The following is a 17,562-nucleotide window of genomic DNA, read 5'->3' on the forward strand; positions in this document are numbered from 1 at the left end:
CCGATTTTAAAACTAAAAAAGCAGCTGAAAAGAATACTGCAGGTACAACAATAAACAGTTTATTATATTATAATGTAATCAATTAGTATTATTTATATTTTACTGTTTTGCCACGATACTTGTCCTCTTGGGCTAACAAAATAGTCCGTAAATATATCGCGGACTGTTGTGGCTGACAAATTCTGATAACTTTGTGGCTGAACTGGCCTAACTCGAATTGGTTGACCATGCAGTGGTATTTTCGCGTTGAACAAAGTTATGTAAAACACAAATAGCCTTAGCAATATCTGTTGCAAACGATATTTCCACATTTAATGGCCGATGTAATATTCGCCATTTATTTGTCATAATACCAAATGTACACTCAATGTACCGGCGTGCACGTGACAGGCGGTAGTTAAAAAATTTTTTTTTCCCCTCCAAAAGGTTTCCACTAAATGGCCGTTGTATGAAATTGCTGACGGCAAATGCTTCGTCGCCAACAAAAATAAAAGGTAGTGGTGGCCCATTGTCTTGTATTGGTGCAGGACTTGGTATATCTAAATTATTGTTTTGAAGCTTGTTAAAAAAACTACTGAAATATTTGTGAATCTGAAGCCTTCCCATAGGAACCGACATCAATATAAATAAATTTATAATTAGAATCGCAAATAGCCAACAACACAATAGAAAATAAATGCTTATAGTTGTAATACAACGATCCACTTCTTGTCGGTTTTATTATTCTCAGATGTTTGCCGTCTATAGCTCCCAAGCAATTAGGAAAATTTGCTTTTGTTTCAAACCCTTGAGCTATTTGTAACCAATCCTCCTTTTTAAGATCAGGTATACAGATATCTTTCAAAACTTTGTATATCTCTTGACATGTATCTTTAATAACTCCACTAATTGTTGAGACGCCATGTTGGTAAGAGTGATGCAGATCAGTCATAGTACAGCCAGTTGATAAATATCTGAAAATAATAACAGAAAATTTTATTTCAGCCTTGTTACTCCAAAAAAAATGGAGAAATATTAGGGATTCCTATACACGAGAGTTGAATAAGCGACGACAATTAAAAAGTGGATCTGTTGAAAAAAATCATCGGAAGTACGTATATTTTGATCGGCTTCAGTTTCTGTCTAATCTTTATGACTCAAAACCTTCCAACTCTGGTACCAACGAGCAATCTGATTCTCCTGAAACCGATTCTTCTGTAATAGCATCGTCATCAAAAATTAAAAAAGCATCTTCGAGCAACGATGAGACTAATAAGATTTTAAAACTTCTTGCTGAAAGAATGCAAAACAAAAACAATGCAAATGCAGACAATTTTGAAGACGGCGATAAATATTTCTTGTTGTCATTATTAAATGATTTAAAAAAAAATCGGGAACATCGCAAAATGGATGCTAAATACGAGATAATTGGAATCATAAGAAAATACGTCGGGTCAAGTGCATATGCCGCTGATTATTATGAACAACAGGGTTACTACACAGGTCAATCTTCCGAATATCGTAGTCAGGCTCATGCTTCGTCTACTGAGTTACAACAACAATCACCTATGTCTAATACATCAACGAATTCTGATTTTACTTTATATGAAGATCTTTTTAGCGATGGTGACACAGTATAAATGCGTGCGTATCAACAAAAAAGAAAACATTAGTCATCAAAATCTCTATCGGATCTGTTTAAGAGTAAAAGTTTAAGAGTATCTGTTTAAGAGTAAAAGTATAAATACTTATTAAAATACTAAATGTGTTCATATTACTTACCTTATCGTTATCACAAGTCTCTCTTCAGCGGATATAGTATTTTTGAATTTAGTTTCTTGACGTTGTATTTCATTTTTAACAAAGTGATATAATTCATAGAAACATTCTCTAGACATTCTAAAATAGTTCAAAAATTCAGCTGAGCTTTCTTTTAAGCTAGGGTAAAGTGTATAAAAATCACCAGTTTTATATTTTAAAGAAAACATTGGCGACGCCCTAGTACGGCGTCGTTTATGTTTCTGCCGAAGCAAGAGAACTAACAATAACACTTCCTCGTCAGAGTCCATGGCACCGACTAAAGTTGGGTTTCGATGGAAATCACTAAAATTCGATCGGACTGCAGCCGCGTATCTCTTCAAATAAGACGATTTACGTCGTACTGCTGTCGTCCGGCAGCAGTACGGCTCATGGTCGTAATAACCGTGCGGCAGCAGTCCGGCACCAACCGTCTAAATTGAAAGCGCCCTAAATGTCTATCGTCTTCAAAAATATCCTATTGCGATACAAACTCAAAAAATTGTCCGAATCTCAGAAATAGTGTTCTCGTGTGATGTAACCGCGCCCGCCGTATGATGTGATTATTTGAAACAAAAATAGTTTTAAGATAGGTTAAGATATTATTTTATTATTCATTAAATGTTCTATTATGAATAAAAAATTACAAAAGTTGTTCATTGTGTTTAATTTAACCTCAAACAGGCGCAAGTTCCAATTTCAGACAAACATATAAAAATATATTTACATGGCATTTTTTAAACATTAATGAATTTATACAAATGAGTAAACCAACCAACGATAAAATAATATTTAACGAACAAATTAAATTGGACGTACGTAATAATAAAGAAATGGCATCCTAACTGAAGACATTAGCATTATATACTTTATTTTTTATTTATAGCTAAAAATCTTATATTTACTGTAACATACATTTATTGCTTTTTATTGCCATTATTTCATTTATTCGCGTTCACATTGAGCAATCCTAACAACGTTAACAATATGATTTGAAATCATTTTTGTTATAAACAAAACTTAAAATATATTTCTATCAACTGTAAAAATATAAAGCTGTACAATAAATTGTAAATATATATCTATGAGCCTCCATACAAAACTAATTATCGTACATTATAACAAATAAACGTCACTTTATTATCTGTTCCTGACTTTCACTTGGCGCTGCTTTCGCATTATGGCAACACGTTATCTGTGGACTGTCTTCTCTACTTTCGAATTCTACTTTCGTTTCTGAACAATCGTCATTACTCTCTGTTTCGTGAATCATAACCGTTGTGTTCTGACTAGATTTGCAACATTTTTCCTCTTTTTGCTCTTGTTTTTTACAACATCCGTGTTCGCTGCGCAAGAGTTGTGTGTCTTCGACACTCGGACTGTCCTCCTTTTCACTTCCACTATTATGGCATTGTCTTGTCCCAGCTAGTAATTTTTTCGCTCTTGCAACTTTTGATGGACACTTTTTGGCGCCATAATGGCATGTACTGTTACTACTTTCTCCTGCATCTTGTGATGTGCTGACTGGGAAATAATGCGATGGCTGTATGCATGTTCTCGTCTGACAAATGAACAAATCAGACTCTGAACTAACGGGTGAGTCTAAAAGCGGTGGAGTTGTGTTTTCAGCTGAAAAAAGAAATACAAATTAATTTAATATAAAATTGAATAATCACGTCATGAATAGTCACTAAGAAGCTTCTTTATGGGTTGATATATCGACAATATGGAAAGACGAAATATACTTGACATATGAAGTAAACGAAATGTGCAACGCAAAATAAAATTGAAATCGTGACGCCATTACCGAAACAATATAAGGACAGCAACATTTTATTGCAATTTCTCACGAGTACAAAAACTATGTGCAGAAAATTCTATAAAATAACTGACACTAATCTACACACGCCTGTACTACGTAATATTTATAAAACATGTAAAGGAACAGGTCATTAGGGAAGAGGATGAGAAACTGAAAATATAGCTAAAATAACAATCTACTGAACGGATGTAAAAAAATGTTGAGTAAGGTTACCAGACAACTATTGAGAAAACACTAACTTTATGATTAATCATTTAAATTACTTTATTATAACGTCAAATGTAATTTTATTCATTTTAATTGCAATGTTTTAATCACAATTATTCTTTATTGATTTATGAAATCTGGCAAACTTAGTCAAAATTAGAGAATTGTCATTTTGGATATCATGTACTTAGGACGGTAGGAGTCATGTCCTAGCGTGGTATCGGCCTGTTGTAGCTCCAGTGCGTCCAGCTGCTTGCACAGCTTGCCTTCGCACACTTCCCAGCTACACTTCTCAGTGTTGCAGCGGTCTGGGAGTAGGGATGGGATCGTAGCTTTTCATTTTAAACGAGGCATTCGTTGATTGTCCGGTAATTATTATCTCAAAAATATTTATTCTAACCTTGACGGTTAACGTAATTAGATTGAATTTTTGGATATATCTTCTCTTGAATATCGGATGAAACAAAATTGAATAATAATTTTTATTTCCTTTATAAAAATATCATTTTTGAGCTGATCCTTATAAAAGTTAGTTTTAGTTTCAGTTCCTATTTTTTTATTAAATGTGTTAGAAATTATTAGTAAAAACTACAAACATTTCCTTAAAGATTTATATTTATATATAAAAAAAATAAAGAAGGTTAGTTTTAGCAAAAGAAATGTGAATAATCAAATGCATGGCAAATGTTATTAGTAATTCAAGCTATTTGACATTAAAGGAGTATCGAAAAATAAGTATATTTTACCTGTGTCGTCACACTCCGGCGTACAAATAACCAACCGCTTGGTGCTGAAGCACTGCATCTGTAATCGAGTTAACTTCGTTCCGAAAAGGAAATACCCTGAAAATAAACAAAATATTTTTATAAATATTGTTTAGAGTATTTTTTATCTGATACGCATTAGGGATATACATTCGTGTATTTGTGTTATATTTTTTCTTTAGTACTTAAAGCTGAATTTTGTTGAAAAAACCTACAAAAGTAGATTGTTGAAAGCTTAAGTTTTACTCTATTTCGTAATGAATTTTAAATTTGGAATTGAGTTTTGAATGATATTTTTCTGTAGAATAAATTTTGTGTATATAATCTATAATAATAATTGAGGAGACGTTTTTTGTTAACTAAAAAATTACTAAACCTTTACATACAAATTATAACAAGGTTTTAGTATATAATATTATTATTTATGTTGATCCGCTTCACAGTTTTCCCGCGTTTGAATTTCATGCCCTTGTTATGTCGAACAATTGAAAGTACTTAAAAGTTTAATGTAAGAAAAATAATAGCATTATCATTAACTGTTTTTCATTAAACATTAGTTCCCAGAATTTTGATCCCTATTTGCCATACTATCGTCTAGTTTGATTATTGGCTTATATGACATAATTTTCATAATGATGCATTTGTACTATTAACTTATTTCATTAAAAAAGTACTCTTATAACTTGGACGCTGAAGGCGCTGGCCTTACAACAATGAACTTGCATCTTAGTTAATAACCGATACTGAAACTAATTTTGCATTCTTTTTTTTCTTTATTTTCTATCTACCCGCACCGTGTAAACGTTAACTAATTATGTTATTGTTTTCATGTAAGTGACTAATGTCATAATGAGAAATAAAGTCATTTAAACCAAAAACGAAAGTTCCAGATTTATTATACCTTGTAGTTCTCAATTATTAAAAATATTCGGTACGATCTAATAATAGCAGTCAAATCAGTTAAAAAAACTTCAAGACTGCTTAACTTATCTTGTCTAAATATTGAAGACCATATTTCTCAATACAATTCAGTCCGTTTATTCGTCAACAATTTTACTGTTCTGATCTTTTCTTGGGGGGTTTCTGGTGAAACAATTTGAAATAGCTACAATTTGATTCTCTACAATTAGTTCTTATAATTTTTATAATTGGGCACATAAGTGTACTGTGCACTAGGTATATTGAATTTAGATTTTGACTTTGGCTTAGTCAATTGTTAAATACCCGATATGAATAATCATGAAAGTTTCAGGTTTATGGCAGTCGCAATAACATTTAAGAATTCGTAAGACAAAAGCGACAGGTGACCAAGTCAAAGCTTACCGAGCATCATTCCGAAGACCACTGCTAAGAGGAGATGCACGTTGTAAATCATGACGGTGAGCATGAGCAGGTAACCGACCACGTTATGCAACACGAACACCGTCGTCTGGTGCGTGTTCACCAACGTTCTGAAAGCTCTGTACACTTAGTACCGCCTGGTAGAGACTTCTCAAAGTCTCCCCAAAGACTGTGAGACGTTTCACAATTATAGTCCGTAAAGACAAAATAAAACGCAGACCATGTGTTCATTTTAATCGAAGGTAAAATATATTATATATTCTTGATATATGCTTTAAATTGTACTTCAATATAAAAAAACCACGAGATTCCACAATAATACTCTAGAAAATCATTCGAAACATGCAGGTTTCCTCACGATGTTCTCTTTCAACGTCGAGCCCAGGATAAAGTATAAAAATAAATTAATTACAAGTGGATACTATGTGAATACTGATACTTGGCTTGATTTGAACATCGATCTTCGGTTACGATCCGTGTATTCTACCCACTGGGCCATTTTACTGGTGGTAGGGCTTTGTGCAAGCTCGTCTGGGTAGGTACCACCCACTCATCAGATATTCTACCGCAAAACAACAATACTTGATATTGTTGTGTTCCGGTTTGAAGGGTGAGTGAGCCAGTGTAATTACAGGCACAAGGGACATAAAATCTTAGTTCCCAAGGTTGGTGGCGCATTGGCTATAAGCGATGGTTGACATTTCTTACAATGCCAATGTCTAAGGGCGTTTGATGACCACTTACAATCAGGTGGCCCATATGCTCGTCCACCTTCCTATTCTATAAAAAAAAATCTCGGCTTTTTATCAGTATATTAACTATATATAAATGTTCTAACATTAAAAGATATCTTAGTTTTTATTAATATCATTAGTTCAGTTATCTCTCACACAGCTGACCTAGCGGCTGGTGTTATCATTGTCATGACTAAGCGCTTCCCAGTATTCGCGATTAAATTCCAGAATGGTTAAATGAATAAAATATTGTGTACGACCAAAAAGTAGAGTATGTAATGCTGTATAACTTTTGCAAATCTTCCGAATGTCGCTAGAGTTTTTTTTTTTTTTTTATTAATTCGGTATTGCGAAATATGTAAGAGACCAAAAAATAATTAAAACGATATTAGACAGCTAAGAAAATGAAGTATACCGGACACGAAATGACGCCCATCTACTGACTTGACCGGAACTGGTGTTGCGGCTAGTCGTTGGCTCCATGGCACTACCTGGATCACTACAAACAAAAAAATATTTTTAAGTAAATAATAATACTGTCAAAAATTGTAAAGTGAAATAATAACAATTATTATTAATTCCCATAAACGTAGCCTAACAATGCAAAATATATATAAATAAGAATTTTATAACAATTTACATTTATTTATTATTATAATTATATTAATATTAAATTACACACACTTCGTGCTCGTAATTTATTCGATTTGGAGCAGATATTAATTTTAAATAGATACTTATTTCTCAAATAAGTAAGTATTTACTTATTGTAAAATATGCCGTGTATCGTCAAATATTGAATCAAAAGTAATAGAAAACTAAATCAGGTTTATTATTTATTTTTTCAAGTAGCGTCATAGTTACAATGTGGTTTTCTAAATTCGTTCACAGATAAATTAAATAAATTAATATCTTGATATAGAACATCTCGCTAATTATTAAGAAAAATATATTTTAAAATGTCGATGGACGACAGTTTTAATTATTTATTAGTTTTCGTTAATTATAATTCTTACCATATCTGCCGGGAAGTCCCTTTTTTTAAGCTAATCGAATCAAAAATGATTGGAATTTGTTTAACAAATTATTACGTTAAATATTAAGCATTACTTAAACCTCATTTCATAAAGCTAATTAAACCTATTTACCCATTCACCGGTTGGTCAACGATACAAGGTCTCACACGTGGGTTAGAATTTAGAACGTTACCAGCTTAACGACTTCTCGAGGTCGACTTTACGACAAATTCGTAATAATTGTTATTATATGTAAATTATTTAGACTTATATATGTAATAATTCATTCAACGGCTTTATACGTTTCACATATTCGAAACGTCAATTTATCCGTTTTTATAGCGAACTAAGTGTCAATAGCGAAATGTTACGTAATTTTCTGTGTGCTGCCTATCGATGTAAATGCAGGTCCTCACGCTTGTCCTGACTATCATCGCCCCCATTTCTTTTTTTATAACGCAATGGAAACCTTCAGAAAGATACCCGGCTCCCTGCCGTCCTCCTCAGGACCGTCTGAAATAGGACACGTGAAGCCCCCACCTCACGCATTCACGGCCCCAGGTTTACGCCCAATTTTTTAAGCCCCGAGCGTCGGAGCTGTATCGCCCTCACTCCTAACCCAAGCTGTACGCTTAATTGAAGGGATAAATAGGAAAATTAGTAATTCCTTAAAGAATATTAATTGCTGTGCCATATATAAACTTTGGTGTGCAATTTTAACATTTATACATCTGTGTATTAAATGAATGTTACTCAAGTTTAGGGAAATATAAATATATCATTGTAATCACAATCTAAGTAAATAACTAAATCCAAAAATGTTGTCCTATGACGTCTATCTATACTCGTATCTACTTGTAGAACTTTGTGTAATTCTTATCACTACCTTACTGCTCATAATTGATTCAATTGCTTATCATAAATGTTGAATGTGGTTAATGGTTCCGGTTAAGGGGTAAATGACCTAAGAGCCCGCGTCACAGGGTCACAGATACATGGAAAATAACATATTTCAATCTTTGCCAATGTCTATGGACGATAGTCGCATCATCGGACGACTGCTCTAAATAAGACATAAAAAATTATCTTAATTAAATATTACAAATATGCCGTTAAACTAGCAGCCTATAAATTGGGTAAAAGCTTTTTTCCTATTGAGAATATTTGGTATTCATTTCACCACGCAGCTCCAATGCGGATTGGTTGATACGATTCGGGAAATTTATCCGACACGTGTCAGTTTCCTTCATCGCCGACCCCGAAATGATCAACACAAATTTAGCTCATGAAAAGTCAGTGTTACTAACTGGGGTTGAAGTTTGAATCATCAATTTTCTATTCAAATGAACGTACCCTAAGCAATGAACCATCTTGACCTGAAAATAAAATATTGTTATCGCTTAATATATTTGTAAATAACATTTAAATCACCAATTATTGCTTTAGATAGTTTAAAAAAACCGTGAGCAATTCATCATATCCGCAAGAGAAACCACGATAGAGGTATGTATCATAATAACACGTTTTAGCAATAAAATACATATGTTTTGATTATTTATATTATCTGACGCTGACAGCGAATACATTGACTGTTTATTGGAGATAAAATTTTATCTCAAATACGTTGCCGTTGCGAAGTATTTGCTTATTGAGTTTTAAGAAGATATTATATCGAGGATGTTAACAAATTACAGAACTTTCGATTAATAATAATTAAGTATCAATGAAATACGTACTTTAAAGTTATATTATAATACTACCGACTGCCTCGTTGGTCTACTGGCTTGATGAAAGGCCGCAGACCGGAGGTCCTGGGTTCAATTCCTAGTTCGGGCCAATAAAAAGTTATTGGGTTTTTGTCAGAATGATTTTCAGTAGCAGCCCGGAGTCTGGAAGTTGGAAGTGTGTACACTCACGTGCCTCGGAAATCACGTAAAGACATTGGTCCTGCGCCTGAACTCTTTCCGATCTTGTCGGGTTGCCGTCCCATCGGATTATGAGAGTTAGGGAATAGAGAGTGCACCTGTGTTTGTGCACACACTTGTGCATTATAATATTTCCAGGTAGTCGGCTAATCTCTCTTGAGATTGGCCGCCATGGCCAAAATCGGATTGGGGTACATTATATTACTATACTTTTCTTGGATAAAAAGTCATTTTGAGTCAGTCGAGTAAAGATTATTTCACAAATATCGTTTAGGATAAAGAACAGTCAAGGTCAGACATAATATTAAAAACAATTTGTATTTCAAAAATAAAATGTGTATAGAAAACTAATAACCTTATCAATTTCAATAAAAAAAAAAGATTGATATCGGTAGATAACTAATATATTTGGTTAGTTCTAGGAGTTGACAACTACATAAAATAATGGTAAAATATGATTGATGACATGTTGAACATTGACCTTAACTTATATTTATAGTTATTTATAGTATAGGAAGGCGGACGAGCACATGGGCCATCTGATGGTAAGTGGTCACCAAACGCCCTTAGACATTGGAATTGTAAGAAATGTCAACCATCGCTTAATAGCCAATGCGCCACCAACCTTGGAAACTAAGATTTTATGTCCCTTGTGCCTGTAATTACACTGGCTCACTCGCCCTTCAAACCGGAACACAACAATAACAAGTACTGCTGTTTTGCGGTAGAATATCTGATGAGTGGGTGGTACCTACCCAGACGAGCTTGTACAAAGCCCTACCACCAGTATATACTAGATAATATGCAGCAGGCGTTGTATTGCCTCTCTAAATTAATCCTAATCTTGGGTAACATATTCACTGTGCTCAAATGTATACGAATATTGTCATGACATCTGTTGAAAGGGAGTTTATGTATTAAATGATTGTTATATGATTTCCAAAAGTGAATAGTATAGAAATTTCTCCATGAAAAAATACATACATATATGTGCCAACTTTTATGGTAATGGGTCAAACAGCGTCGAGGTCTATTCATCTCAAAAATATATAACAACATCCATTTCTGCACGACTGCGCAAAAAAAGAGTGTAATGTTTTGATGGTTCATGTGTGTACGTATGTAAGTTTTTTATTACACCATAACTTTTCAATACCTTGATTTTGATGTATTTTTAGAAATCCTTACATCATTTAGCGTTAGACTGGCGATAAATTTATTTATTCAACGCGGTCGTGTTTTTTAATTAAAAAAAATTGTATGTTAGTAAATAAAAGGCACAGAACTCTTTTTTGAACTTTAATAGGCACATTCAATCAATCTTAGTCCACATAGTAACCTACATAGCAAGATACACAACCTTCAGAACTGGTACACCAGATAAAGCAATTTATCTCAATAAGAATATTTACTTGAGTGAATGCTTATTAAACGCAGAAACGGGACAATATTTTTATGTTTTTTATACATTTCAAATGGATGTTAGAAGGTACTTTATATTATATAATATTGAATTAAAAGTACTTTATATTATATAATATTGAATGAGTTAAAATGGATTTTTTTTATGTTTTGTATTTGAGCGAGCAGGGTAGAGCTTCAGAAATGTAATTTAGGTTGAAGAAGATACGATATGAAGGAGACAAGAGATTTACCAGTCAAGGTCAGGTGTTAACCCTTAACCAAAAAAAACATTAACATATCGTCCGTGTGATTATTATATCAATTGTTTCTCCTGCCGAATATCCTAATTTCAAAGACGGGGCGAATAAATAATTTATTACTCTCAGTAGCAGGCGAGAGTGGTAGTTCGCAGAATTTATGCAACCCTCTCAGAGAGCACATAAAAGGTCGTACGCTCTGGATTTGACGTTCCATCGGATTGTTAGAGTGAATTTATATTTGTAAACACATTTTTGCATTATAATATGACTTGCGTAGATGGCTACTCTCACTGCTCGCATGAGAAAGGTAGCCATGGTCGAAATTAGTCAGGATGACGTAATCATCAACATAATATTTACTGTTGATTTGTATCGCTGGTTTATGTGCCATGTTTTGAATTGATATAAACAAATAAATATCTAATACATATTTATCACGAGACTGCGCTTTCTTTTTTTGAGAAGCGTTTGATCAAAGCCTCGTTTAAATATTATAAGCTACCCATCGCGACATTACATGGGTGAAATAAAAAATATATTGCATTTATATTTGTTAATAAGAAAATATAAATTAAATTCATTACCTATTATAAAATCATCAAAAACAAAAATATATTTCTTTACAAGTGGGGTCTTAGAAGCACATTTTCATCGTCAGTTTTGCAAGTTAAATTAATTTTAAAACCACAACCTACAAAAATTTATATATACATATTTATATAGAGATATTTTATTACAATTTTCTTACCGTTCACATAGCAGATTACGTCTCTCGTCTGAACGATACGGGTACAGTTTCTTGTGAGCTTCCTTCTGAACTCCCGCCAAGTACACCTAAGGACAATATAATGAATATTTTCATAGATTTTCTTCGAAATGGCGATGTGAAAAATTGGAGAATGAATCGAAAACATATCGATGCTTGATCATCCTGAGCCCACCCGTGGCTTCAATAACTCAAATGACAAGGTAGCCTTTTTAAAATATATATAAAAATATCATTAAATATAGTTTTACTTATTGGAATTCAAAATCCTATAAATTACAATGGTAATATATTTTAACTCTATAATGTATTTAAGCTACAAATAAATGGAAAGGAAAGGGTGCAATGCTATTACAAAGTTCATATTGACAATTATTGATGATCACGAACAAAACCCTTTACAGTCCTAACAATAGTTTTGAAAATTGGCAAGTTATAAAAACACAATTTTAATTGATTAAAAAACATTTCTTTTCTAAATCAGTCTACTAAGTAATAAAGGATGTCACTGTTACATTAATAGAAACGTGGGCACAATGTTTAGCCTTTAACGCCAAAAAATGTCACTATAACAATTGCCAACTAAGCTTATGCCAAGAATTGCAGACGAGGATTTCGACGTCAACAAAATTACACATTTTTGATATTTAGCTTAAATAATTGAAATTAAACTACTAAAGTGATAGAATATTTATTTTGTACAGGTCCTAAGATTTACAGGCCTCTTTACTCCCTAAACTAATATTAATTCGATGGGACGGCAATTCCGATACGACTGGATAAGTCTAAGTCAAGACCAACGGTTGTATGTGCCCTCCAATACGCGGAAGTATAAACACTCCAAATTCAAATTTCCTTTTTTAATATAAAAACTATTACTTACGTACTTATTGATTGTCAAATTAAAAACTATTACCGATTCGGCAATAATAATACCTGTGACCTGACCTGAGAAGAACTCTCTAACTCTTTTTTGTGTCCGACTCGGGCTAAATCCTATTTGAACCAAGGACCTCGTGGTCTACGGCTTCATAAGTTAGACCAACGTCGAATCAATGTCATATATCTAATGCTCCGTATACAAATATAAGCTAACCAAAATAAACCGTTTCAAACGGTCTCAAGGCATAGATTCCTATAAACGATTCTTCTAATTTTACTGGACGAATTCTACTAAACGCTACCGATTCTATTTCGATCTAACTTCGACCGAACCGCAACTGAATCCTTGTGTTAATAGAACAGGAACTGATAAATAGCAACGATTACGTTTCGATTAGATTGCGATAAAGTGAAAATAGTTTGTTGACAATTTGTTAGTTGAATTGGCTCTCAGAACTAGCACGCCACGGCAAAGTCCACGGTAGACTTTCATAATATTAATTTTGTTCAAAGTATAATATTACATTTAAACAATAAACGTAAGTATAGTATATTTAATATATTTTGTAATTTACCTACGCTAAATACATGATTGATAGTTTTTATTCTAATTTGATTGAAATTTATTTGATTGAAATTTATTAGAGTCGAATATACTTTGAGTATTTACAATAACAACGACATTAAACGATTGATAGTATATATAAACGATCGATCATTAACTGTACTATGTACTAATATATAAATTTGTAGGGCAGTTTGTTTAATATTTTGTTTTAACTTATTAAACTCAGGATCTACCATTCTAATTTGAAAAAAATATTTCAACGTTAGATAACCCAATTATTGAAACACGTTATAGACTTCGATAGTCTAAGGAGTAGTAAGGATCGATACTTATAAAAAAAGTCGATACTTATAAAAAAAGTCGATCCTTACTTATAAACGTTGCTTAGCGACTGTTTAGTTAAACACTGATTCCTCATTCCTGCCTTTCTGTCATTATTGATTTGACTTTCGAATGAAGTCACGTTATTGTGCAATTAATCACCCGTTAAAACACGTGTATAAGATCGTTTAACATCATGCTAAGACTCACGGGAGCGAAGAAATGACGTTTAAAGCGGGTGAAACTACGCGGAGCAGATATTTTATTGATATTATATAAATGTTAATTATAATTCTAAAATATAATAATTACGGTTCTTTAAACAAAATGATAGAATTACAGTTGAGTACGAACTTATTTTAAAAAAGAAGAAAACATATAGATACTTTTTAGGGGTATTACGATTCTATGAAATTAAAAAACAATAATAAAGTCGTTCCTACCTTTGAGCCTTCAAAGAGTAAAGCAACGAAGAAAAGCACGATCCAAGTTATGGCGAAGGCCCATCGCGTGCTGATCGTGAGCCCGGCGAAGAGGAACTCGCCGAGATCGTAACCGAACCACATCCACATATGCATCTTGGCTTCTTCTCTTCACCTGCACGAAGACAAAACTTGTGAACTTGTTTATTTTTTAATAACCGTATCATTTATTTAATAGGTAAAGAAAATTCCGATACAGCAATCGATATGCACGGAACGATTATTTCTCTTTTCAACTACAGGAACCAAATTTTTTTTATCGATCTAATGCATTAAGAAATTTCACCACGATCATTGTCTTCAGCCAAATGACTAGAATCAATTCCCTTATTGTAAACATTAAGACACAATGGTCGTTTATATTTATAGAATATTAAATGTTAACATAACATTAGAAGACATAAGCACAAATATTTTATAGTGATATAAAAAATTGACAAAACTTAATGGTCATTTCGCTTTGCTTTGCTTTAAAATTATAAATTTTATAATACTAGAATTACTGTCGATAGAAATAATTCGCATTGCTGTGTTCTTGATTTATTTCAGGCTTCTACCAATAGTCAATATCCGTTCTTGATCGTCTTTTGGGTAGGTATCACAAAATAGAAAGTTTTAATACGTAATAATATATTTTTTATTTATAGAATAGGAAGGCGGACGAGCATATGAGCCACCTGATGGTAAGCGGTCACCAACGCCCATAGACATTGTCATTGTAAATGTCCATCGCTTACATAGCCAATACGCCACCAACCTTAGGAACTAAGATGTTATGTCCCTGGTGCCTGTAATTAGACTTGTCCACTCACCCTTCAAACCGAAACACAACAGTACCATGAACTGCTGTTTTGCGAATTTTGATGAGTGGATGGTACGGGGTACCTACCCAGACGAGCTCCCACATAGCCCTACCACCAGTAAAACCACCATAATAAGATACATCACCAGCATAGTGATAAGCTATATATGTATATGTCCTAAATATAGCTTTTTTTTAAATATAACATATTTAAAACAGTGAAGGAGTAATAAATAAAATTTTACGCTACATGTTTGACGCAAAATCAAAGAAAAATGATAATGACTTTAAAGTGTTATTGGAGTGTCATTTTATAACAATACTAAAGTCATTATAAAATCGACTTTATTTCATTAATATGTAATAAAATTGTAAATGATTTTACTGCTTCGATAACAATTAACGGCTGTAATGTACATCAAACATAACTAGCCGCATTTTTTAAAATTTTTATACAAATTTGATTAATCTAATGAGAATAGACAGGATTAATTGTAATTTATTTTTTATTAGGGACTACTCGGGACTTCGCCCGCGTGTCTGCGAGAAGCGCTTTAGGTATAAAAAAGTAACCTATATCATTTTTTGGAGTTAAACCTTGCTTTATTTCATATTTCATCGAATTCTTTTTAGTGGGTTACTTTGGCAAAAAACAAAACTGTCATAATTAAAAGGTATGCTATCGATAATATTAAGCGGATCAAGCATCAATAGTATACGAGACGCCAAGTGACCTTAAAGTCGCAACTCGCGTGGGATGAGCCAGGTCAGAGGGGAAAATAGGCAAATAACTATTCTTCCTTTGCTAGTATTCTTTTTACAAAAAAATTAGATTGATTTGAAAAGACAATACTGCTTGTTATGTTCTAATCTCTTGGAAAAAAAACAAAGCATCTGTAGAAATTGTCAAGTTAATTAATAAGTTTACTTCCTATTATTATGTAACTAGTACCTACCTACTTAGATAAGAAATATATTTTAAAATTAATGATTAACATACATCATTTGTTTTAATCTATATTTATCTATAATAATATTAAGCAAGATTAATAAACATCAATTTGTTACAATGTTTAACAAGTATCTTATCTGAAAGATGTTTATGTCTAATATATTTGCCTTATTATTATACATTTATTTATTTATTGCATCTTTATTTATAAGACAACACTATTTCATTGTCATTTTAGTTTTTTTTTTTAATTAGTAATTGAATTTTAAATATTACAAAATATAATAATTATATCAAGTTATGAATTGACCAAATGGTCTACACTACAGCTTAGATAAATATTATGTTTATAAGTGATAAAGCAAATGCTATTAAAACTTGATAACTATTAATTAAAAATACATTATAATAAAATTATTTTGACAGAGAAATTCACATATAAAACATATCAAATACACTTAATATTTCAGGCTCAAAACAATTGTGTGTAATGAAATGAATGTTATGAAACATAACCATATTTATCTAAGCATCTATTTCTCAACAATAAACCATGCAATTATTAAATCTATGTAATATGAATTTCCTTAATATTCCATAATATATTTTTTTAATAGAGATTTTTGTATATAGAGAAAAAAGAAAACTCTATAGGTATTGATGTGCTTTGATTTCGAAAAATTTTATATATACTACCTCACTGGTAAAGTGAAAAATTCTTACCATAGGCAGATAAATTTATCGATAATTGTATATAATATTTTAAATATATTTATTTATATACACTTACTTTAAAACTATTTTATTGCTAATACTGATAAAAAATATATATCAAATATTTAATTAAGACTTAACGAAAGTAATACTTGTTTCATAGAAATATTTTATTGATTCATTCAAAAATGTAATTTTATATTTAAATGTAATTGTGACAACATTGTGGTATATAGTGCAAGTTTATTTTAATAATAAAATATAAATTTCTTTGCTTTATTTTGCTTGTAAATTTTATTAATTAATTGTAAAAATGAAATTATTTCAATTTCTCTCTTTTCAATAACAGATTAATAAATAAATATTGAACAAAATTAGTTGTTTTTGTATGTATGTATTATTCTTTTGGTTGTTTTGAAACTGTGTTAATATGATACTTAAAAATAATTTATGAAATTATATGTTATATTTTAAAATAAAATTTAATACAACTCACCTATATAGATAACACTTTTAACCATCTGTACTCCATTTCTATTTACAAATTCATGCTTCTACCACTCGATAAATTCGTCGTTATCATATGACGATTTATCTAATAGTAATGTAAATAATATAATATAAATAACCCACTTTTTCTTTAAACTTTTTAATGAAAGGTTCAATGGTTAAACGTTAATCAGCTTAAATTAAGCGATGAGATAAAGCAACTTTAATTTGAAAAACGAAAGCGACAAAGTGCTTTTTTTCTTTTAATTAAAACACAATTGCTGACTACAAGCAACGAACTTCAAATATTTATCAATTTATTATGAGAAAGAGTCCA

At 31.8% G+C, this 17,562-nt stretch overlaps 1 protein-coding gene across 1 annotated transcript; it reads right to left on the reverse strand.

Annotated features, from left to right (window-relative positions):
* Positions 1-2,426: 2,426 nt before the first annotated feature.
* On the reverse strand, positions 2,427-17,549 carry LOC126778248 (uncharacterized). The gene is made up of 7 exons (XM_050501739.1): positions 17,233-17,549; positions 14,230-14,383; positions 11,998-12,083; positions 7,060-7,143; positions 5,893-6,020; positions 4,552-4,647; positions 2,427-3,405 (listed from the first exon to the last, which is right to left on the reverse strand). The coding sequence occupies exons 2-7, from the start codon at positions 14,362-14,364 to the stop codon at positions 2,909-2,911; spliced, it is 1,026 nt and encodes a 341-aa protein (XP_050357696.1). The 5' UTR covers positions 14,365-14,383; positions 17,233-17,549; the 3' UTR covers positions 2,427-2,908.
* Positions 17,550-17,562: the final 13 nt, after the last annotated feature.

The sequence above is a fragment of the Nymphalis io genome, chromosome 2, assembly GCF_905147045.1.
Source record: "Nymphalis io chromosome 2, ilAglIoxx1.1, whole genome shotgun sequence".
Lineage (NCBI taxonomy): Eukaryota > Metazoa > Arthropoda > Insecta > Lepidoptera > Nymphalidae > Nymphalis > Nymphalis io.